Source organism: Falco rusticolus, chromosome 6 (genome assembly GCF_015220075.1).
Source record: "Falco rusticolus isolate bFalRus1 chromosome 6, bFalRus1.pri, whole genome shotgun sequence".
In the NCBI taxonomy this organism is placed as follows: domain Eukaryota; kingdom Metazoa; phylum Chordata; class Aves; order Falconiformes; family Falconidae; genus Falco; species Falco rusticolus.
In genome coordinates this window covers 70261817-70286311 of record NC_051192.1, presented here as the reverse complement: position 1 = coordinate 70286311, position 24495 = coordinate 70261817, and the positions used below count along the sequence as shown (strand labels likewise).

Here is a 24495-nt window from a genome sequence, read left to right as displayed (position 1 = left end):
TGAATATCAGATAGCTAAAATATTTCCCCTTATTTAGTTTGAGAACCTGAATATTGCATCAAGCTTACAATCAGGATAAGGATACACAATTAAAAATAGGAACACAAGATGGTTACTTCTGGAAATGGAAAAAAAGAACAGCATTTCATCTCTTAGTACATCTTAATTTAGCACCTCTGAAATGATTTTATAAATACAATCTTACACAAAATAATTGAACACTAGACACTATGTCACAGCATTTAAAGAAAAATAAAAAGGGATGTGTAGGACAAGTGAAATTTCTGATGGACCCTGCAATTTCATTCTACCAGTTTAACATTAAAATCATATATCAGATTTAGCACCATGACTAAGATCCACAGTTAATTTTCAACTCAGTTCAGATAAAACAAGCCATCCAAGATTATCTTTCATAGTTTTAAAGGCATGGAGGTTTTCTGAATCTGCTTATATGAGCAACTCCAGAGTGCAGTCTCTTATGGCAGTTTATTTACAATTTATTCATGGTTACTTCTGCAGCAAGAGACTTTTATATAAACATAAGCAATATATTTTAAATTTATTTTGAAAAAAAAAACCGAAAAAATAAAACCTTTTTGTCTAACAGGATATGGTTCTAAAAGTTCATTCAATGGTTTTAGATTGTGATGGCCTGTCATGGTTTCAAATAATTTTAAGAGCAGAGGAACATAGCTGATCATGAAAATAACATAATGTCATTATATTGATGAAGTACATTTGCTTGAATCATCAGATTCGTATTACCGAAGGTTTTGCTTTACAGCAAGCACATCACAATAGGAAACCCAAGTGAAATGATTGGGGTTTTTTTGTTTTTGTTTTTTTTTAGAAGCCATGAGAATACTGAAAATAAATACATTTTTTTCAAGGTAATGTTATTTATCGAGATACGGAAATTTTGAAAATACTGTAGCACATTATTATCTTTAAAAGGTATTCAATGGAAGTCTTAGCTATGCTAATAAGAAAGTGTGAATTTCATACAATTTGCTTGCCTGGCTCATGTGTATCACAGGTAGACTTTAAACCTTCTGTACTATTTATTAGGTTCGTACAGCTGAGCTGAAAATGTCATGGGGAAAACCTAAAATCACTGTTGGAACAACTTCCCATCAAGTTATTTAGCATTTGGATATTTTGTGCAAAATGAAATAATGGAAGCAAATACTAAAATGAAAACTGTAAACAGTCGTGCACATCTGTTAAAGCTAATAGGGTCATTGATACAACTATGACACCGGGATAGTCTGCTTACAAGTAGAGTGTATAGAGCACCAAGTCAGCCTACAGGAACTGTCATCTTCTTCATCAGCCTTCACATTTACACATGTGCAGAGAGGAGCAATTACTTAGTTGCTGAATCTATTGGAGGAAATGCAAAAAACTAATTATTCATAATGGTTTATGTTGCATAGTTTATTTTTATTACACATAATATTTCAATTTTTTAATGAAAATAATAACAAAAGAAAAGGTCTGACTTAGGAATTGATTTTTTGAAGCCTTACATTGGGGAACTAATTAGTGAGCACTGCTCTTTTGAAAGTAATCATAAACATGTAAAAAAAATATCAGTCCTCTCTTTTTCCAGTGTAGGAGCTGATTTCCAATGTCCCAGATTATTTGTAATGCAAGCAGTTTTATAATCCTCACTATGTTTTTAAGAGTAACTAGAGCCTCTTACATGGTCTGCAAATATTCAATTTGAATTCCAATTATTGAAGAAATTGTTCTGTGGGACACACAAAGACCAACTTACTCAAGTACTTTCTTTTAGATCGATCTGTCAACAAGGACATCACCAAAAAGAATTAAATCTGTTGTATGTGAAAAGCAGCATGCACATACATCACCATTCTGCATTCTTTTGCTTCTCATATGAAATGGTTGGTTGACAATAGATAAGGTGTTTTATCATTATCCTTAGCATCTGGAAGATGGTCTAGTGTAAGTTCAAAGTGAATTATTAAAGGCATTTTAGGATTTGTGAACTCGATAATGGTATTTTGTGAGTGTTCATTATGCTGCAATTTAATATTACTACAGAAATTGATTTAAGAGACTGGTAACAGCTTTAGGATGTAATTTACAATCATGAAAGATAACAAATCCACACTTTACGGGTGTGTCAGCAGTGTTTTCTAAAATGTATTTAAAGAAGCTAATTAAACTTTGTAAGGCCTCTTGTGGCATTGTAATCTTTCACAAGCTTTAATGTAATGAGCCACTGAAATTATATTCTACTCAAGAATAAAGTCAGATCTTACTTAAAATTGAAATGTAGTTGTTTCCAGGAAGAGATATTTATAATAATCTGACTCAAATAACTCTAAAATTGAGTGTGAGTTCCAACATTACAGTGAGGTAGACAAAGTGCTAACTTGCATTATGTTTAATTGATCTATAGTTAATTTATTCAAAAAAGAGGCGGTCGGACTGGAAAAAAAATCAGACAGCTATGTAATAGTAGGGAAGTAAATGTTCAGTGGTATGGGAGACAACAATTCTTGCACCAAGGTAGCACATTGATACAGCAGTGTCAGGCAAGTGGAGTTTAGGTGGGCTGGTATAGTATTTACAAAACCTGTAGCAGAAACTTGAAACTTGACTGTCAAGAAAAACAAGTACAAAAATAGAATATCAAGTACTTCAACACTTAATTTTGGTGATTTGAAACTAAGTAGGGGAAAGAAGAAATCTTTCTTGTACCTTTAGATGTCACTTAGGACACACTGAACACTTGTTGAATCCCAAGAGTACACCCAGAACAAACACAACCGGTGTTTCACAAGGTGCTTCCTGTCAGTTGGCTGCTGCTTCTTCTTGCGGTGTACTTGTATATATAGTGAATCCATGATTTGGAGTCATCGTTAACTCATGCTCCAGATATTTTCACCTTTTTTCTGGAAAACTACAGAGATTAGGAGCTATATACATCTCTGAATAAACAAATCTGTCTAGAAATAAATTTATTTCAACCTAGTATTTTCATGAAGCTTGTGCTGTCTATGATTTCATTAGATTTCCAGTTTTCACATACAGGTGTTCAGACTGTAATTATTATAGTTGAATTCATAGTTTCTTTTTTGAATTGTATATTGTTTTTGATAACAAAGTGTTGTTTAGGCAGTTAATGCAGCATCTGACATCTGGTGTATTTGTGGTAGTGCCCTCTAGTCTCAGTTACTGTCAAGATACACAAAGCTATTTCTTGCAATATTTTGTCTACTGAGAATTTCTGAAGGTCTTGTTAGAATTGTGAAGATTTTTTTTTTCATGAATTATTTATTTTTTCAAGCTGGGAAGTCTTCTGTTTTGTTGTTGTTGTTATTTCATATTGGAAGAGTTGGTGTTATACCTATCTGTCAAAAGGAGTAACCATGATGCAGAATAGGCAAAAAGAGCCAAGAAAACATATCCATGTTTGACAGTGATGCTTATGTTGAATGATTGAAATCTAGCTGCTTTTATTTTGACATGCCAGATTTCAGTGATTCATTTTTTTTTTACTTGTCATCTCATAATATTTTTAAATAATCTGCACTGAATCGTGATAAAATCTGAAAAATCCTTTCATGAAAATCCATGGTGAATGGATGCTGCCATTCAGATTTCCTTCAAGATAACTATTCTTATAGCAAAAATCTTTCCAATAAGTAATCTCTAGAGTTGCATTCTGTTCTTCCTTTAACCTACAATGATATTGTAGAAGTTAGCCCCACATAAGAAGTAAGTATAACTTATCAATTGCTCCTAATGCATGAGTTGCCAATATATGCTATATTTCCACTGTTCTGAAGGCCTTTTGTGGTTCTGTATTTGTCAAAAGTGATTCTGTCAATAGATTTTTTCTGACAAAATATTGTCAATAGAAAATAGCTGTGGTTTTAGATGTTTTCAGCACTGACCTCCAGTAGTTTAGCCTTGTATTCTGCAGCATTCCATAGATTTAGAATTGATCTTTAATTGCATCATTACAGTTTTCTATTGGTATGTGTCTATGTAATTGTCATTCACAGGTCTTAAAGCCTATCTTAAAGCAACTGGCTCTCAATGAAAAAAAAAAAAAAATCTTTTGTTTCAGAAGTCATAACTAATGATGCCATCTCTGAGTGGTAGTTATCTTGTGTTCCTGAATGTTTTATATACACGTTGATTTAAGTTGCTTTTTTGTCAGTTCAGGGCTATAAATGTTCACATAGTCAGGATTTTGAGTTTTTGATTGTTGTGGTCTTTCATCACTTGTGTAGCTTTTGTCATTGCATCTGCTACTGTAAGGTTCTGGAAACCTGTGTTTGTAGGGTTTTTTACTATGATTTTACTGTGTTCCCTACTCACCAATCAGAATAGATTTAAAAGTTCTCCCAGCATAGCTTACAAGATCAGAAACTGGTTATGTCCAGGCCACACCATGTTGCATTCCTCCATGCAAAGCAGAAATAATTACAAGAATTGCATGAGGTTTTTTCCCTTTCCACTTCTCAATGATTTCAGAGACCTGAGTGTGTCTGTGAGATTTTCTAATATTTTTGTTGTTTGTGGTGTTGGTTGGGAGTTTTTCATGCCTTCCTAGCCTTTTAAAAGCCATTTTAAACATTGATGGAACTCTACTATAATTACTGTTACTTCTCAACTATTGTTTTCTATCTGTAATGGATACAATATACCACAAAATGTACCAGATGCAGTTTTATGACAATTTCTGCTGCAGTAGCAATGCCATTTATACTCCACAGAAGACAGAAATCTGATGTTATTTGTGGGAAATCTTTTATATGGCACAGGCAGGTTTCTCTCTGCCTGAATTGAAACACAGCCTAATGTACTGCATGGCAGTGGTATGTGTCAAAACTGACTTTGGTCTTTAAAGAAAAAATTGCACATTTTTTCACTGAAAACAGTTAAGGGGGTTTCTTTCTAGTGAAGGATAAATTTTCCAGGGAAGGAATAAATGAAAAGTAAACCAGTAAAGTTCATGGTAGTATTATACCCAATATGTAAAGTAATTACTTTAACAAGCTAATTAACTTTAATGGACTGTCCCACTATTCCCTTGTCTCCTTTACTGACTTGCCTATTGAAGCTTTCTGTAAACTTAGTGCTCTGTTTGCATGGCTGCAAATAATTGAAGGCTGCTATTGTTGGTTAATCTAGAATCTGAACCTGCTTTAATTGCTAGGAAATATACTGAAAGGTTCAGGATGGCAGGCAGTAAAGAAGGATACATAACTCATAGATCTTTTTTCAGGCTGTGAAAAAGTAACGCAGTGCGTGAAACTACACTAATGAAAATGAGCTGTTTAGTGAAGAAGAACGGACATTGAGGGGCAATAAAATATCTAGGCTAAAACAACAATGAATAGAGAAACTATGGAAGCAATGTGCACGATAATGTACTTTTGGTACACTGCTGGGACTTGAAAAACAGTCTGTAGATGTTAATCAAAATTTATTGAATTTTCATAGGAGTGAGGAAACTAAGAATTTCTTTGAAAAAAAAAATCTTATGCAACATGGTCCAATGCTTTTACAGAGTTAACTTTGAATTGGAATTGAACCAAAATGATGCAAACTTACCATTCATGAGAATGCAGTTGATGCAGCCTGGTTCAGAGTGAAGGATAACTACACAAAAGATACTTCGTATCTTGATTTCTTAAAAATATATCTGAAATCATTTATCTTGATTCAAGAAGTAACAGTCCTATCTGCTTGCAATAAATAAAGAAAAAGCTCTTGCATACATTTTACTAAACACCAGATATATCTGTTTTTAGTAATATATTTATAACTCTTCTACAATCTATAAATATAATTTTAAGAATTCTGTATTTTCTGTTAGAAATAGTTGGGCTTATTTGTGTTAGGAAAGTAAGTTGGCTGAGTGTCTTATGTCCAATGTAGGCAATAAACCTCATAAAGCAGTATGGGGAACTTGAAAATACGCGAAAAATTGATGAAACAGTAAATCACTCATCATGTCAGCAATAAAAAACAGCAGGCTCAAACTCAATGCTAAATTACCACAGACCAAGACTGCTTGACTAAATGAACAGGAATACATATAGTTAAATTGAATATATAAATATTTACTGTGTAAAAAAGAACACAGAAGAAACTTACGTTCTGGTGGAAGTGGTGTTGCTCTATAGTGTTACTGAGACAAGGGTCTAGTTCATGATAGTCACATAGTTTAGCAATAAGGAAATTGAGGATTTTCTGTGCCCAAATTTCAAAATAAATAGACATTCGCATGGTTTCCAGAATATGCATTATTGTGAACAATTATTATGTGGTTTAACTCTCATAGCAATTTAGCAGAGGAAGTTTTATCTCTCTTCGCCCCACTATTCAATATTATATTGGCATTAGCAATAGACCAACTGAAATTAACACTATTTTAAATATGTCTAGAATCTGAGTGGCCATGGCATGTCTTTGGAAATCGTTTCTTCTGATTCTCTCCCACTGAACCTTCACCAATTTCCTTTGCCTTTTCCATTTCTCTGTGGCCAGATTTTTTATTTTTTTGTTTGTTTGTTTGCAAGTACAGCAGACAAAATTTAGAGGGGGCATATCCACAAAACCAGAATGCATCTGTTTCATGATACTCTATGAGGCTATGTACTAACAGTCTATGTACAACTAAGTTTGTTTTGGGGAACTTTTTGGTTTCAGTAGCAATATGTATTATTTGAGTCTATACTTACCCTATTGCTTATTTTGTGGTTTGTGACATTTAGGAGATATTTTTTTCCCACTGACCCAAGAGATACTAGTCTTGCTTAACAAGCTACCAAAAAATAAATCAAGAGGCTGTGCATAACATGCTGCTCCTTTCCTTACATAGTAACAATATTTTAAAGTCAAATCTAGCAGCTTCATAAAATGGAAAGAAAAAGTTTTAAATCAGTGTGGGGAACTTTTATTTTTTATTTCAGTTCTTCATTCTTAGGCTGAAATTTTCTCAAAAGAAGATGCATTCAACATTTTATGTCAAACTGCCACAGATACTCTTTGTCATGTTACACTGCTGACACAGAAATATATGTCCTTATATTATAATTTCAGAGAAAGGAGACAAGTTTTGTGAGGCTGAGATACCTAAATGTCTATTCCTATTAAGTATGGTGGTCACATGGTACTTTTGTTTAAAGTTGTTTCCTGATAAGTATGAAACATAATACTTGGAGAGGGAATACCAAGTTTTTCTGTTTGCTTATAACTGGCATCTTAAATTGCTGTGTACAGACAAACTGTGAAAATAATCCCAAACAGTTAGGAATATATTACTGGAAAATGGTGGTGTTCCACACTACCTTTATTGTTGGGAGAGAATTTTGTGGTTCGGGTAGAAATAAAGTTAATTTTTGCTAATTAAAAATAACCTAAACAAAAAATCAGAGTCTTTTACTTAATGTTTCAATGCTAAATACAAAATAATATGGTCAGTGTAAGTAAAACATGCTAAAAATGTAGATAAATCAACTTGCTTGGCAAGATATACTAAGGATGTAAGCATTTGCCTTAGCTCTATGTCAAGATAAATTTTAGAATTGGCAGGAAATGCAACAAACTTAGAAGTTAATCCAGTATCAACAAAGACCTGCAAGGGTAATTTTACTACTTGAATGTATCAATGAAATGCACACTCTCAGTGAAATAAGTGAATACAGTGTTATTTGTCTAACTGTTCATAACATCCTTATGAAAAAAAAAAGAAAAAAAAGTGGTAGAGCACAAAGCTTCCATCCCAAGAGAAAACCTACTTTTTAGAAATACTAACAATACAGCTGGGATTACTACATGGTGGGTTGGTTTACTTGTTTGATTTTAATTTTGCCACATGAAGATACTGAGACAATTGTTTGCTTATTTTCTTTTTATTATCATTACTTGGCTGAAGTCATGCCAGTGTTTCATCTGAGTAGTATGTTTGCTGATCACACTTGAATTTTCAATTCCTTTACCCAAATTCTGGAACTATGTCCACATGAAGATACCAGATGATATGACCTTCAAAGATGCTAGGTGTCAGCATCTCAGTAGCCACATTGCGTTACACAGTGAACAGGCAGAACATTAAAACATGAAAATCAATCAATCAATCAATCAATTTTCCGTATATTCACTATTCTATATATTCAGATAGAAACATATATAGTCCTTTTCATAAACATGAAAAAACTCCTAATGCCAGATAAAGCTAATGTTGCAAGCTCACTGCATGTGGACTTCTTATAGACTTCATTGGGAATTCAGTGTAGATCATGGATTTTCAAAATTCAATCCTAATTTTGTACTAATCAGTCCATAAACACTCATCTGAAGTTGGTAATCTTTTTAGTCAGATGAAGACTGGGCTGGTTCTTTAAATTCCCGTATTAAAGACAGAAGTGCACCAGGCAATATACTATTATTTGTAGTAGCTCTATCAAGAAAGTCTCAACGGAGATACCATTTCTTGTTGTAATGAAATCTCTTATTTTCCAATATATATAATCATAATGTTCTAATGCTAATATACTATATCATGGTCTATAAGTAAGTTAATGTTTCTATTAGGAAGAATTTATATATGTGGGTCATTTTTGATACAGAATGTTTTAATACTAATTGTATTCCTTCCGTAGGAAGATAGGTGAAAAAATTATCTTTCACAAAGCAAGTTTCAGAAATAAAAGAGTTAAAATATGAATTACATGATTATGAGATAATGAAGACTTAAAATAGGAAAATATTGAAAAGGTATACCAATTAAACAAGGTTTCAATATATAGTGCTTGGGGTTTTTGTTGTTTTGTGGATTGGTGTGTTTGGGTTTTTTTCTTTCTTTTCAAATAAACAGAAAAGCAAGATTGGAATTTAGATTTCATTAAATGTCAGCTGATAGAAAGTGAAAGAGACAATATTGTATGACATACTCAAAGTTGCTGACTGAAGTCTTGTAAACACATTGGTTCAGAGCAGAGATTTAACTAGCTTGTTTCTTAGAATGGCCACTATCAGATGTTTATGAAATGGATATAAAGAATAGGAAATACACAGAGAAGTTCTTTCTGCCTTTACCCTCACAGTTTTTAACAGGCATCATTGCTGAACTGAATGGTTCATCCAGCTATCACAGTTAAAAACTACTGATGGACTGTTCTTCACTATTTTAAAATAATATTTATGGCTTTTGACTTCTATTGTGTCTTTTAGCAGTGAGTTCCACATGTACTACATGAAGACGCTTTCAGAGATGATATACATAATGATAAAGAAGTGAGGAATCAGAATAAAATACAGCTTGACTGTGGCAATATGAGCTTTCCTTGTACCTACTAGACAAGCTCAGGCTTTCTCATTCTGATAGAGTTTTTCTTCCAACAAAATGAGGACAATCAAAAAATTGGAATTTCTTATATTTAATATAAAAAAATGACAGATGTTATATAATGTTACAGTATGGTTTATAACATGTTTTATTCATGTCAGTGAAAACTGGGGATCTGAATATTAATTTCACTCAAAATGTTTCTTTTTTTTAAGTAATGCTAAAACCCTCAATTGCTTCTGTGTTGGTTGTTAGTTGCAGTACCTTTTCTTGTAAAGTTTTTGTCTCAGTCCTATGATAAGAGGTCTTCTGGATAGTCCTGACCCATCTTGACATGAAGGTTGGCTTGTCTTCAAGGCCTTGCTCAATCCAGGAGAGGTAGTAATATGATTATATTTGGTAACATCGGGTAATATGAATGATCTCCTTTTAATGCTGCTATAAACAGTGATACTATTTTGTTAAGAATTTGATTCATTGTATGGGATGTATGTATCAACATACATACATATAGATTCAAAGCAAGACACTGTTTACTGAAAAAAGTGAACTGCATTGGTTATGATATGGGCTGCTGAATGCAAATGGGAGTGGGATAAGAATATGCACATATGCAGAAACACAGAGATAAAAAAATCATATGTGGAGTATACAGATAGTCCCCATACTTGGTAGGCCTTGGCAGCATGGCAGCATGGCAGCATGTAATAGAACAATAAGGATAATGTAATTTAAAGAGATTGTTTCATACATTGTTGAGTCCTGTGATGACTGAATCTAGTGCTGTCCTGTGCTGTAGACTGATCCTGTGGAGCATGGTGCTTGTTCACAGCAGTTGGTCAGGCTCTTATGATATAGTTATGATTGGTTAGTCATGGGATTGTTTTACTTCTGTAGAAGAGGCATAAGGCTGGTTTTATATGTAATACATCTATTTTTAATGTAGAAAGGTGGATATGCGTGTACGTATCTCTAGCACAAAACTGACCCATCTGATTCAGGCTAGAGGTGTTAGAGGATCATGGGGGTTTATGGCTTTATAATTTTTGTGAGCACTAGGCAAGCAGCTGCCTACTTTTAGACTGGAAATATTTCTTCCTGTGCTGTCAAAATGAGTCAGGATGACAGAATTTTATAAGTACATACACGTGTGCATACAAGGACTAGGTTATTCAGGAAATTATTCTAGAGTGAAGTTCCTATGATGCAGTAGATGACAGATATCTAGTATCAACACATGCTTTATAGGAAATTCATCTACTTTACAGTGAATACATCCAAAAGGATAACAGGATTTAAACTCCTTGAGACATCTTCCTTGCTATAATGAAGAGATTCTTATTAGTATTTCCTTAGAAAATTATGACAGTATAATTCTGTGTGAAAACATGCTGCCTAAGAAGTTTGCATAAAATGGTGTGGAAAAGGATATGTGATAGCAGCCCTCACAAAAAGTTACTGCAGGTATCGGGGTTAGTAAGTAATAGAAAGATCTCTGCTTCCTATTTGCCAGTATATTTGTATCTACTTTTTATCTAATATTATAGAATAGATATATAAGCAACACAGGAAAGTGAAATCCTTCTGATCTTTCTACATTACTGACTTAATATGTTTTGTATACAGATCAATGATCTCTCTTTTCTGCTCTCTGTATGGGCTGTGATTCTTGCATTTTGGTTTTATAGTAGTCCATTTTTCTGTTCACTCCCATGGCACCTACACCTTGGTGAGCAAGATACCCTGTAGCCTTTGGAAACTGTTCAAGAACTGTAGGTTGAGGAGAATTCTAGGTGTCTGTTTTATAAGCTGTAGGTGGTTATGCATAAAGTTAGTTGTTAACTGCTTACTCTGTTGCCTTTTATATACCAATTCTCAGTGAAGTACACTGGATTTCGAGAGGAAAAAGGCACCTAAAGTTTTTTCTACTGTCAGCTGTAGGTAAGACCTTAGAGCTCGATTCAGATTACTTTATCCAGATTTATAATTAGGCACATGATACGAAATGCAAAAACCTAGCATATGTCTAATTTCCAGGTGAAATCTCTGAGCCAGGCTCTTCGGATCAGAGGAGGTACAAAGTCAGGTAGACTCCCATGCCTTGGGCTATCTGTGACTGTTGAATGTAGGGTTTTATTAATAACAAACTCTTTTCGTACTCTGCCATATAGGTATTTAATTGCTAGATCTGTCACTTACTGTTTGTAAGCTCTAGGAAATGTAAACAAATATATGGGAAAATTAAAGTGCATGATACATAAGCAAAACATAATACTTCACTGATGGACAAAACCATGTTAGATGTATTACATTAGAGTATTATAAAATGTCACTGCACAGTTCAGTTTATCTATCTTATTATATACATAGAGACTGAATAATATTTATGAAATGTCCTTATCCTGGTAATTTCAACCTCTGTTTTGATTAGAAGAGTATTGGAGTTTTACCGTAGAAACTTAGTAAACTCCATAAATCCAAGACAGATATTTAAAAGAAATACATGTTTTGTGAGATGCTATTACAAAACAGAAATGTATTTTGATAACTTTTTTAAGAGGAAATGTACATACTATTTTTTTTCCAGAAAAGAAAATAAACTGTGTACAGTCATATCCTTGTAAGACTTGAAATGCTGTCTATTAGCATCTCTTGCCCCAGCACTCTGTAACTGGGAACAAATGAGTTGTGTTCTTTTACCAGATATTGTTTGACTCTATTGTAGGTTAACAGGTTTTAATTGATTTATGGTCTGAGAGATTCATAACAGAAGATCATAAAAGAAGACAGAGAAAAAATCATGAAATCTTTCTTATTTTTTATTGAACCTGTCAGATAGATTGATCATAAACTCATCTCCTGTAGTCACTGGAGAAAGTCACAGTCTGGAAGGGCTCTTAAAAATTTTCTTACATTTATCTTTTAAGGACTGTTACTAAACATCCCCGTAGTAGGATGGAGCTTTTTAAATACAGAAAACTGTGGGGTTTTTATCTAAGTTAGAACAATGTGACTTTGGCAAAAGAAAATATAAGAAAAAAATAAATTATGAAGTATTACTTCCAGTGACTTTTTTTTAATTAGTTTTTTCCCCTCGATACCTGTTTTCCAGTAGTTATTTTATAACAAAGCCAAATGGGACACCTGAAATCTTTCATTTGAGAAAAAGGAACGACTCATCCAATATGAAATACATAGTGGAGAACAGTTACTGAAGTAATGAAATCAAATTAGTTACACTGAATGGAAAAACATTTTTCAATTCATTATATTTGTATATTCATTTTAGCTTATTGTGAAAATCTTACAGTAGCAGCTACAAATCAAAAGACATTATAGAGTATTACAGAATAGTCTTTTTCAGCACAGAAGTATAGCATCTGATGTACTACAAAATTCCCATTCTACCTGTAATAGATTTTTTTTTATATAATTTAAATGAGTTTTTAAGAATATTTATGTCTGAAAATACAAAATAGTGTGTCTGCATGTTTCTGTTTACCATAGGTGTTGTGACTAAAAATAAACAACTCTGGGAGATTATCCTGTGCATGAAAAATGACCATTGTGCTGGCAAATAATAAATATTTCATAATAACATTGATGTTTACTGAACATTGATCTATACATCTGCTTTTTTGAAAGTATATTGCTAGATCTTAATCCTATATGAAGAATTCATAATAACTGAAAGTTAAAGAAAAAATAAAATTGGCAACTAATTTTTAGATGAGCAATTTCTAAATTTTATTGAAGAAATTAAAATTTCCCCTATATGGGACACTGGGCAATTTGTTAAAGGATTAATAGGAACACAGTAAAAAATCCAAAGTTTTCAGAATGTTAACAAAAATGGCCATCTGTATTACGGCAGTAAAAACACTACAGCTGCAGTGCTCCTAAACAGAATACTGTGTGCTGTAAGATCTATATTTTATCCTTACAGCTATTAATAATTACACTCAACTGGGGAAGAATTTTTAAAGCAGAATTTTATCTTTGAAGTGCTCAACTACCATATACTGGTAGCAATAAAGAAGCCCACAATTTAGTTTCATATTTATACAATTGTGAGATTTATAAATTTTTTTATTTCCTTTCAGGACAGCTGCCATATTAACCTTAGGACCCTGCACTTATCTTTCCTAGCTCTGGACGGAAGAGCTCCTTGAAAGCTATGGAAGAGTGGCTTGTAGGGCTCAGGGCCTGGGCTGAATATCACTGTATTGAACATTAAAATCTAACTGATTGCTGTGTCCTAGAACTTAATGTTCCGCTTTTGATGGACAATGAAAGCCATATATCAGAAAAAACCTAGATGTATAAGGAATTATTATTCTTTTATTCATCAGCTTGAGGGCAGTAACAGTCCTCCAGAGGAAATATATTCTGGCCAGAGTGCCGTGGAATGTTGTCCCTCTGATGTTTGTCAAATGTGAGAGCAATAATCAACAAAAATATTTGCTAATGCTCTTGAATCAATAAACAGAGATGTTCTTAATAAAGCTCTTTTTCCAACACCATTCAAAAATAAATAAATAAAAAAAAAAGTCTTGCTTTTGGCTTTAACCTCCAGACAAACACAAAGAATGTGCAAGTATAAAATCCTGCTTGAAGTACAACCAAATCTGAAAAAGGGGCTGGAGACTTTTGTGCACAAAATTAGAATAATTACAGAGAAAGTGCAAAGAGGGTTATCCTCAGAGAATAAAGTTCTAAATTATGTCATGTCCCATGAATTGAACTATAATAGCATTTGTATGCCTTGGATGATATTCAGGTGTTGATATTTACTGATCTGGTCAGCCTAGCTCTCACATTTTTAAGGTGAGATTCATCTCAAACTACTGTGGAAGTCTAAATACCTCAGATAATATGCACTCCCAAAGTACTTACTCCTCTTCATTGACAATACAGGGAGCTTAGCTCAGATGGAGACCACTGCATACCAACAGCAGGAATTAAGTAAGATGAAGCCCATCTTTTTCTCCTCATTTCACCAGACCAAATTGTGTCTGAACTTGCATGTAAACTTCTGTCAGACAAATAAGAAACTTAACCTATGTCTTGTCAGGGTATAATTTGAATAATTTCTGAGAAAGTATATAAAATTTCTGCTAAAATTTCCATTTTAAGCTATCTGACTATGGCCTTATCATTTAAAACTTTAATGTAAAAAATATAAAATGAAATAATTTTATATTAAGTGATAATATTTTAGGTTTAAATAGATCAGTCATCAGCATGTTTCAATGTAACAGTTAATAAGTGCCATGGGAAGAAAATAAAAGGAGTGAGTAGCATTTTACCAGACTTTGAAAATGTTCATCTTCATAACTTCATCATATTTTCAAAGTTCCATATCACTGGCAAAGTAGTCTTACTTCTCTCTTTTTAATCATTCCATATGAAACATATATCCAAAATATTTACTAGTCAATGTTTGTTTATAGTACAATAAAGTTAGTAACGAGCTTAATGAATGTAGTAACTTCACAGTGGCTGCATATAACATGATTATGGAACATAGTCTTTTATTTAATGTTTGGTTATTTCATTTTGAAGAGGAACTTTCACAGCATGCTCTCATCTATTAATGTTTAAACCTTCTAGTTACAACAAGTATGAAAACTGTGCAAATAGAAATGTAGCATTCTTAGACTACTCAATTAAAAGGATCTGAATCATTGAAGTTGACAGTCTCTTTTTAAGACTTTATTCTTCGGCTTGTTCTTTTACTCATCTATATTGTTTTCCATTCTTCCATCCTTCCATTAAATTTGTGTTTTCATTACAGCTGTTTTCTTAGACCTAGACTGACAAAAATTGTCTGATATAAAATTTTGTGGCAAACTCATTGTGGTCCATCAGGCCTGAAGGTATTTGTCATTTTTTTCCAGTACAGCAAGATCCTTCTGGAACGCTCTTAGTCATCAGTTTTCCTGACTCAACTGAAAGCAGCTCTATCAGTCTCATTCAACTTCCTAGGGACATACCGTTATCCTGAACAATTCTCAGGAGACTGTGTAGTGGTGCTTAGCAAGCTAAGACTTTCTAATGTGCTCATAGGATGTCTTTATACCGTTAGGGTGAAAAGGAGATCACCCCAAACTTATGTACTTGTTTGAATTCTTTCTTATCCCAAGTAATCTTAAGGTAAAATGCAAATGGAAGTATTTATTCACAATATTGAGAACAACCATTTACACATGGTTGTGGAAACAGGCAAGGAAGGGAGAGAAAAATCATGCTTGATCTAATTACATTAAAAGTGAAAATTAGAAACATCTTACCCTCCCCCTCTCTTTGCCTCTCCCTGGCCCTGCTACTGAACCTTTTCCATTCCATGGAAAATTCAATTTTCTTCTTCAATTCCACATGAAGAAGAGAAAATTTAAACCTTTACTGCGAAACTTACGTTCAGTTCTTATCTAGGAGATGATATGGCCTCTCTTATTGAGCATAATAAGCATTGCTTCATCTCACTGGTAATGCACATAGCCTTGTTGTTAGACCAGCTGTCCCCTCTTATATTTTGTTGAGTTGTCCCTTAACTTATATTTTAAATTCTTCCTTACAAGAGTGGTGACGTGCAGCTCCAGCACTACGATACTCAGTGGGTCACCATTTGACTTTACTTTCCTGTGCTCCTGACACTAAATTAGTGCCAGCACTGACTCTTTCTCTTTTCCATGAACAGATTAATTCACTAAAATGTCACATGGATGTCCCAACTGCAGTGGAAGAAAAAAAAACAAAAAACAAACAAACAAAAAAAAAAGATAATTTTCTGCCATTTTAATTAATTAAATCAGATCAAAGAAATTCCAGCAAGATTCAAAGTTAATACACGTAGAGGAGCAATACAGAAGAAAAGGATTGACAAAATAGTAAATGCATGAAGGGGAAGAGCAGAAAAAAACGTCACACTTCTTTCAGGCAGCAGCCACTTGTTAGAGCATCTTGTTTCTGTGTGAAACTGCAGCCACAGTATGCATGTTTCAATGTCACCTGCTTTCTAATGCAGCTTATAAAACTATACATTTACAAACATGGGAAAATACAGGTCATTACTTGCTCTTGGTGGCTGCCAGATATAGTTACAATGTTTTTGGTCTGACAGTGAGTTTGAGGTAATAGACTTCTAACATCCTTTTGAAATATGTCTCTATATATAATATATATAATACAGAAAAAGAGGATATATGTATACACACACAAATTGTCTTCATATATTTGGTGCAACCATAATACTTCACCACTTTGTACACTACTTCCTGTTATTTGTCAGGTAGCAAGTGGCGATCTTTGAAGTTCTTGTTTTGGTATGTATCTGCATGGTTGCTCATATAGATATTTTAGCTGAGAGGACTTCAGAATGGAAGTTAGTTCTAAATTTAAAATTAGGGTACAATTTTATCTCTTCGGCTCCTAACTCAGAGACCTGTTATGGAAACTCAGTACATGTTTTATATTATTTCAAAAATAAATTTAAAAAATCATTAAAAAGGGAAATACCTCTGTGCTTAGGTGAATATAGAAATAGCAGAATTGATAAAAAAATAATAATAGGTTTTGTTGGAAGCCTTCTGTGTATTTTTAAAATCTGAATTAGTCCTTATAGAGCTTGTATTTTCAAATCTCATTACATTTTGTTTAGACTTGATTAACTTTTTTTCCAATAAAAATATTTATAAATATTAAAAATATAAAAATAATATTATACTGTATTTTGGATCTAATAATGTTAATTCATCCGATAAGCAAATATAAAATTTTGGCTGAACAGAAAATGGGGAAAACAGATAAATTAGAAAGACAAGTGTAAATGAACAGACATAACCCCCTCCAATTCTTCCCTGCATTTTCAATTTCATGAAAGTTAAGTATCAATAGTTCCCTATTGCAAGAATAGGTTATCTCTTGGTTATACTCAAAACAATGTCAAGAACCCTATAAAAAAAACAAAAATTGGTTTATTTGTTCTGACAAAAACAATTATCTTCTTTTCTTAGCAAATCCACAATCAAAACAAAAATTGTTCTTCCTCTCTAGATAGTTTTCTTAATTTAATGTAAAATAGTTTGCTATACCTGAATTTGACTCAAACCATAACTATTGGAAAATTTTATCTAAAGAAAAAATCTTTTAGTAACAAACTGTTAGTAATATTTTCAATGAAATCTGTTACAATCTGTTGATAATGCTGCAGACACGTCATAGATGTTCTTTTTCTGTATCTGACATACTATACATAATGAAAATATTACTCCTTCAAGACTGAATTAAACCAGAATCACTTATGTCTTGTATAAACAGTAAGTTATTGTCTGTGTGAGGAAATAATGAAATAAAAATAAAAAATAAAATATCAGTTAAAAAAAAGTTTATCTACTTCTCACAGTAATTAACAGAAAGAGAGCTTTCTCTGCTGTCTCTAATCCTGCTGGAGCCAGACTGCCTTCAGACCTAGAATGAGAATAGCTGAGGTGATTTAATTGTTTGTCATAATTTCTTGTGAGAAACAGTGTTTATAAGCAGAGGTGTAGTATGATATTAATATAACTATAAAGCTCTCAAAACCATGCCCTTTAGTTCTTCATGATGCGGTAGCAGGCAGCATGCACAGGAATTTATTGGAAGTCTGCTTTGTTCCATAGAGTACAGATCAACATATAGTATGTAGAAATGAGAGAATTTAGCTTTCCTGTGCAATCTTCATCCTGAGCCCTCAGGTAAATCCATCTTTGTACAATGTTATCTGAAAAATTATGTTCTGTTTAGTTTTTGGTTTTGTTTTTTCTCATGGGATTGCACTTCATCAGGTCACTGAATGATTGACACAGTGGATGAACAGCTATTTTACCTTTCTTGTAACCCTGGTTCAGTGCATGGCCTCAAATAGTATTTAGCACAGAGTATTCAAACCTGTTACTTCTCCAAGTGATAACCAATTTTACCTCTCTGATGGCAGAAGCTAAGAGACCAGCTGACAGCAGTAGTGGAGATGAAAATTGAACACTTCTGCAAACAAGACCAAGTATTTCCAGAGAATGCCCAAATAACATTATATATACATGTGTATGTGTGTGTCTATGAAAACTCTATTAACGTAATTTAGATTAGATATCACTTCTCCTAGACAAGTCAGCTATCATATGCTGGGCCTTAAAATCAGTTTCTGAAAAGCATTACCCTTTTCAGAACAGAGGCCGAACTAGAACAAAACTGTACTTTGATTTCATTTGTATTACTCTGCAAACAATACATGTCTTCAGTTAAAAAAGAAGCAAGAATTAATATTCATTTTAGACAGCATTGGAGAAATAATAAGGATTAAAGCATGAAAGCTACAAAGGAGAACTTTGATATTAAGAAAATTGGTTGTTTATCTAATCTCAATAATTTCTTCCTGATACAAAGTTCCAAGTCTACATCTGATTTTAGAGTTAATCTGTGCTAAACATATTCTGTTTCTATTCATGTACAATAGGAATTAATACTGTGGGTGCCCACTTGAAGCAGGGACAACTTTGCTTTAGTTACACCTAACAGAATGATTGAGTCCTACATGTTAGTGTTAGAAGAGGTGGTCACATTCACAATGCTTATTTCGACTCTGTAGTTTAGACTAATGCCTACAGTGTGCCCAGGATAGATCAGGAGACCTAATCAGTCATGGGCAGAAGAGTGTCATGATGACGAGAGTGTTTTGACACTGGAACAAGTTACCCACAGAAGCTGTGGATGACCCATCATTGGAAGTGTTCAAGGCCAGGTTGGGTGGGGCTTTGAGCAACCTGATCTAGCTGAAGATGTCCCTGCCCATGGCAGGGGGGTTGAGCTAGATGATCTTTAAAGGTTCCTTCCAACCCAAACTATTCTGTGATTCTAAGATTCTATTATTTGTTGTTGCTGCTATAACCTTTAATAGTGTAGAATCTCCAGCAGGTATAGATGTGAAATGCCACTGTTCAATTAACTATTACGGACGTGACCAAAATGCTTGCTTTCCATGAATGCTCAATATCAAAAGTTAGCTCATAACAGTAAAGGCTACACTGAATCAGAGGACACAGACTGCATTAACACCAGCACACTGAGAGCATATGGGCACTCTAGTCAGAAATTGTGGTACATGATACACCTTTCAATTGGTAAAGCTCAAAGGAATATTCCTTCTTGTTCTGCAGCCTCAGAAGAAGCACTGTGGTGTTCTTTATGGGACTGGCAGAGATCATTGTTTTTTATTAGTTGAGCAGTAGTGTCCAGCCTCTCTACTGGCGACCTCAAATAGATGACAAGCCCTTCCCCATGACATGGAGCTGCATTTTGTATACCAGAAAAATGAATGACCATGTGTTTTAGGACATCTCCCCCACATTCTGCAACTTTTGCTGCAGATATAATATTCCACTTTGTGGGGCTGGAAACAAGCTGTCCTTGATAGTACTGATTCTTACTTTTCTCTGAGGAGCACACCTGTAATGTTATTAAATCTTTTGCTGTGTTTTGACATTTGCTGTGTGATGGACATATTTTATTTGACTCCTGTTCTCTGATAAAAAAGGCCTAGAAATAAGTAAGAAAGAAATAAATCAGTTTTTCATGCTACCTTCAACTTTTGTGTGAGTTAACAGATCTTCCTGCTGTAGCAGTTCAGGTGGCAATCTGACACTTTCAGCAGTAATCATGTCCACCTTTCTCTTTCACACACAGTTAGGGTTACCTGCCTTCCAGAAATTCCAGGTAAATGGTCAATTAACATGTACAGAGCAATTTTACATGAACTTTTAGATCTGCCATTAATGGAAACTCTGACATTGTCCATGGGAAGTCCCACCTGCACATGGTGAATGCCATAGAATGAAGTATTTTGTGTTGGGGCACCACCTTTGATGGACACATGGGCCACAGAATTCCAGTCTAATGTCTCATTTGGAATTTGTTGTCATTTCTGAATTTGGGTACTATAGTGAAGAGGTTTTGAAATTTTAACAGAAAAAAACGTGTGTGGTACATTGGTTATAAGCTTGCTTCCTAAACCAGCCTTACAACCAAATTAGCCACTAAGTTATATTTAACTTTTTCACCCTTTTCAATTAAAACACAAACAGCATTGCTGATAAAGAACACATTCCTCTCCAGTACTCGGTAGCATAGGAATCACACAGCTAAATTAGAACTCTGTTAAAATAACTTGCTTAAAGTACTCTCTCTCTCAGTGTCCTGCTTGTTAACATTATCTTTCATAGTATAATGGGAAGATTTGAGAGTGTTTAGCTGTACCTTGTAGAGTTCGCAGAGATCTGAAAATATTTGTGTGTATTTGGTCCTGGGAAATATCTGTTTAGTAGAAATTTAACTAATGAAAGACCTGCCTTGAATGTGCTTTTCTAGTTATTTTAATTTACTCTTTTATTAATGTACAATTTAGTTCATATAACAATTTAATATTGCAACCAGTTTTGCAAAGTTATAAATCTGGAGTTCTGGATATGACAAATAGAATATTACTACATGTGTATTTCATTTAAAAAAGAAAACCAACCCCCAAATCAGTATTTCTAGGAGATAACTTTGCGTACTTGAACAAATGAGTTATCAGTTCAGTGATAAGAACTGCAGCCTATATATAGTAAAAAACTTTGCATTTAGCATGTATTGTGTCAATAGCTAATAGCTAATAGAAAATCAAGGTTTTTTGGTATTCCACATGTGGTTTTATTTTTCCTTTTCCTTTTAATTATATCACAGAAGTTTCCACAGGTACATCCAAATTCTATGTAGCTCAGAATTAGCAAATGCCAGCCTTTAGTGAAGAGATATTGAGAATGCCTGATCTAAGTAATTTCTAAAATACATTATGCTCTAAAATGGCCTAAAGACTGTATGAAAGTGTATATATAGTATAAAAGTCCATTAGAGTGAGATGTCGAAACACATGTAGGGCTGAATATTTTGACCAACACCTGTAAGAACTATTGAAAGCCAGCTGGAACATTTTGAAATGCATAAATCCTCCTTTAAATGATCTATTCTTTCTTTCCATCAAAGCTGTTAAAATAATTTTAAATAGTTTATTTTTTTTTTGTTCATTATTTTGTTAACAGCCAGATGAAGAAAATGAGATTATTAATGAGAATGAAATGTCTCTGATGCAGTTTGTATGTCCTAATGAAAAAAAAAAAATCTATTAAGAATTTTTGTATTTAAGTATGTCAATCTTACTCCATTACAGAAAGGGCAATCAGCCATGTCTCTAAAGAGACTCTCCAGCATCAGTATTTCCTAACATGATGGGTTTCCTAGTAATCTAGGATATTTGATGAAACTCTGCAATGTAGCATTGCAATAGTGCAATGAAAAACGCATCTATGTCACTACATGGTTTAATTTCAGAGAGACAAAATCTGATTTCAGTTTTGGGGATTTTTTTAACTCTTGATCATATGTGCTATGTCTACTCTAGTATTGGCAAACCTAACCTCACACAACTTATATCTTAGCTGAAAATTTTTGATACAGATCATTTTGGGTTTTGTTTCAAATAAAATTTTCGAAAAAGGGAAACATAATTTCTTGTAGCTCTTCAGAGTTATTCAGAAAGAAGGAAAAAAAACCCCACCTATATCTGAAACTTTGATTATGGTCATACACAAAAAAGCCATCTAGTAAACTAAGACATGAATTTAGACCATATCAGGTACTTTGTGGCAACTACTTGAGCATGTTCATATTAACAAATATGGTGCAATGACAGACTATGCTATGACCCAATTTGGTCCAAGATATTAGGAAAGTTTTTGTATGCACAGTTTCTCCACAATATGCATAGTTAATGCAAGTTGGTTAACTTGCATTCAGTTGTGCTTAAAATTCTCCTTTTTATTAAATATGGGTAGAAGTTAATATACACAATCACAGTATTAGTAGGATAGTTATGTACCAGTAATTTACCAACCAAGGCTAACATTAATTAGTGCCCATAACACTTATTTATCCTTTCTTAATACCTGAGATTTGGTTTCTGTGAGGTAACTGACACAGCAGGGAGTCAGGTGATGAAGGTTTGTCATAATTAAATATGCTTGTGTTTTGCTGAATGATTTTACACATGCATACATACAAAACCACATGCACACACACATGCATTCACAGAAGTAGTTTAAAGATACAAATTTTGAACATAAAATGGATAGCTGTAGTGGGAAACAACCCAAATTTCTCCATAATAGTTACTTAACTAGTAATAAATAAATTCAGATTAGATTACAGTGAATCACTGTTGCCAAATACATTTTAAACAGTACAACAATATTTTTTTTTCTTTAAGAAGTATACACTTGAATTTTTCCACCATTTATATAAGATTTTTTTTTTTTTCATTTTCCAGGTTGACTGGTATGAATCTACCTTCTCCTGTTATCAGCAGTAAGAACTGGTTACGACTCCATTTTACGTCTGACAGCAACCACCGACGAAAGGGATTTAATGCTCAGTTCCAAGGTAGGAAACCTAGAAAAGTGCATCAAAAAAGACCTTTGCCTTTAAGCATTGCTAAAGTGGTGGTGAAATTTGAAATTTATGTTTAAAAATCAAGAATGCAGTAAAAAGCTGACACACTACTAGTGCTTCTACACTAAGTAGCTGTTATCCTTGTGGGATCAGGTATCTCTAAGGATTTACTTTTGAAAAAAGTATCTGTGCTTCACATTGTAGTTTGCTCTAAGTATGTATTTGCTTGCTTACTTTTTCTATAAGCAATTTTTTTACATTCAGTCTGATCTTTGTTTTAAAACCATGCTTGGAATGCAACTTGCAGAAAGTCAATTCCACACAAAGGCATACCCCTATCTAAACATTGTCATCCTTCATTACTCAAAATCTAACTCGTATCCCAAAGCTGCATTCATCATCTGGAAATTTAACTCATCCTTAGCGTAGCTAAGCCTGTATTTCAGGCTCCTACATAGATTTACATATACAAATTTAAAAGAAGACAAGAGGATGTCAGTGATGCTGTCAGTTGTTGCGTATGTTCAACCTAGATTCTTGTTAACATGCAGATTTTTTAGAATGGAACCTTTATTGATTATTGTACTTCATAAATCATTTTCCAAGATCAAAGACACTTTTTATATAGAAGTTATATAGAAAATAGAAGAGCTTTTTAATTTATCTGTGCTTTTGAATTCTGTGTTTACATAGGTATTTTAAATCATTTCACTCCACACACCATCACATTATTTATGAGTTTAGACCACCCTTTTTTCCTGAAACTATAATGCCTGTATGATGTTAGAAATTACAAATAAACTGCAATAATTATATGTTTCTGGTGACTATGACATGAATGTGTAATGGGTGTAAAACAATTTAACATACATAATTCTTTTCTTTAAAAAAAACCACCTGTCAATTTTTGTAAAGAAAGAAATCTGTGAAATTCCATTTTATTTTGGCAACTCAACAGTAATATGCATTCTGTAACCCTTGGCACTTAGAACATATTTTTACAAGGTTTACTGAAGATGCATATATAATACCACTGCTATGAATTTAAATGTACTGTTTATGTTAACTCTGTGTCTTAAGCCTATTAACCAGAGATCACAAAAATAATATGGCTTCTCTTGCTGTTGCACCAGTAAACTAAGAATCAACAGAATAACAAAGGAAGTTTGGGATAGAGTAACCAACACTGGAAAATTTTGTTCTTTTTCAATATAACTTATCTCTAGCTGAATACTCACCATGGAATTAGACCTTTAGGGAAATATCTGGGGAGATATTATTTCAGAAGTATATCTGTTGCTCTGCATAATACATCGTATATTGGGTGTAAGGGTAAACCTGACATCTATAATACAGCTCGTGAATGAAAAGTGGAAGTATCTTATCACAATTCAGATTCTTACAATTATGGAAATTTCTTAATTTAAATCATCATTTTAAAATACAGGTGTATACAATTTACTGTATTAAATACAAGGTTATCTGAATTATATCAGTCACAGCTATCTATCTTATCAGGGTCAATAGCAGTGTAATAGATTCCTATGTTAGTGATATAAACATCGTGAACTGTGTTAAAGCCTAGGAGACAGACTTTCAACACACATAAGATGAAAATCCAGAGTGATATCAAA

The 24495-nt window shown here is 33.4% G+C and overlaps 1 protein-coding gene across 1 annotated transcript in view; it reads left to right on the top strand.

Annotated features, from left to right (window-relative positions):
- Nucleotides 1–24495, top strand: part of CSMD1 (CUB and Sushi multiple domains 1) — a 1210601-nt gene that overhangs the window by 703848 nt on the left and 482258 nt on the right. The window contains exon 6 of the mRNA XM_037392820.1: nt 22740–22852. Coding sequence (XP_037248717.1) covers nt 22740–22852 — 113 coding nt within the window. The remainder of the gene's footprint in view (nt 1–22739; nt 22853–24495) is intronic.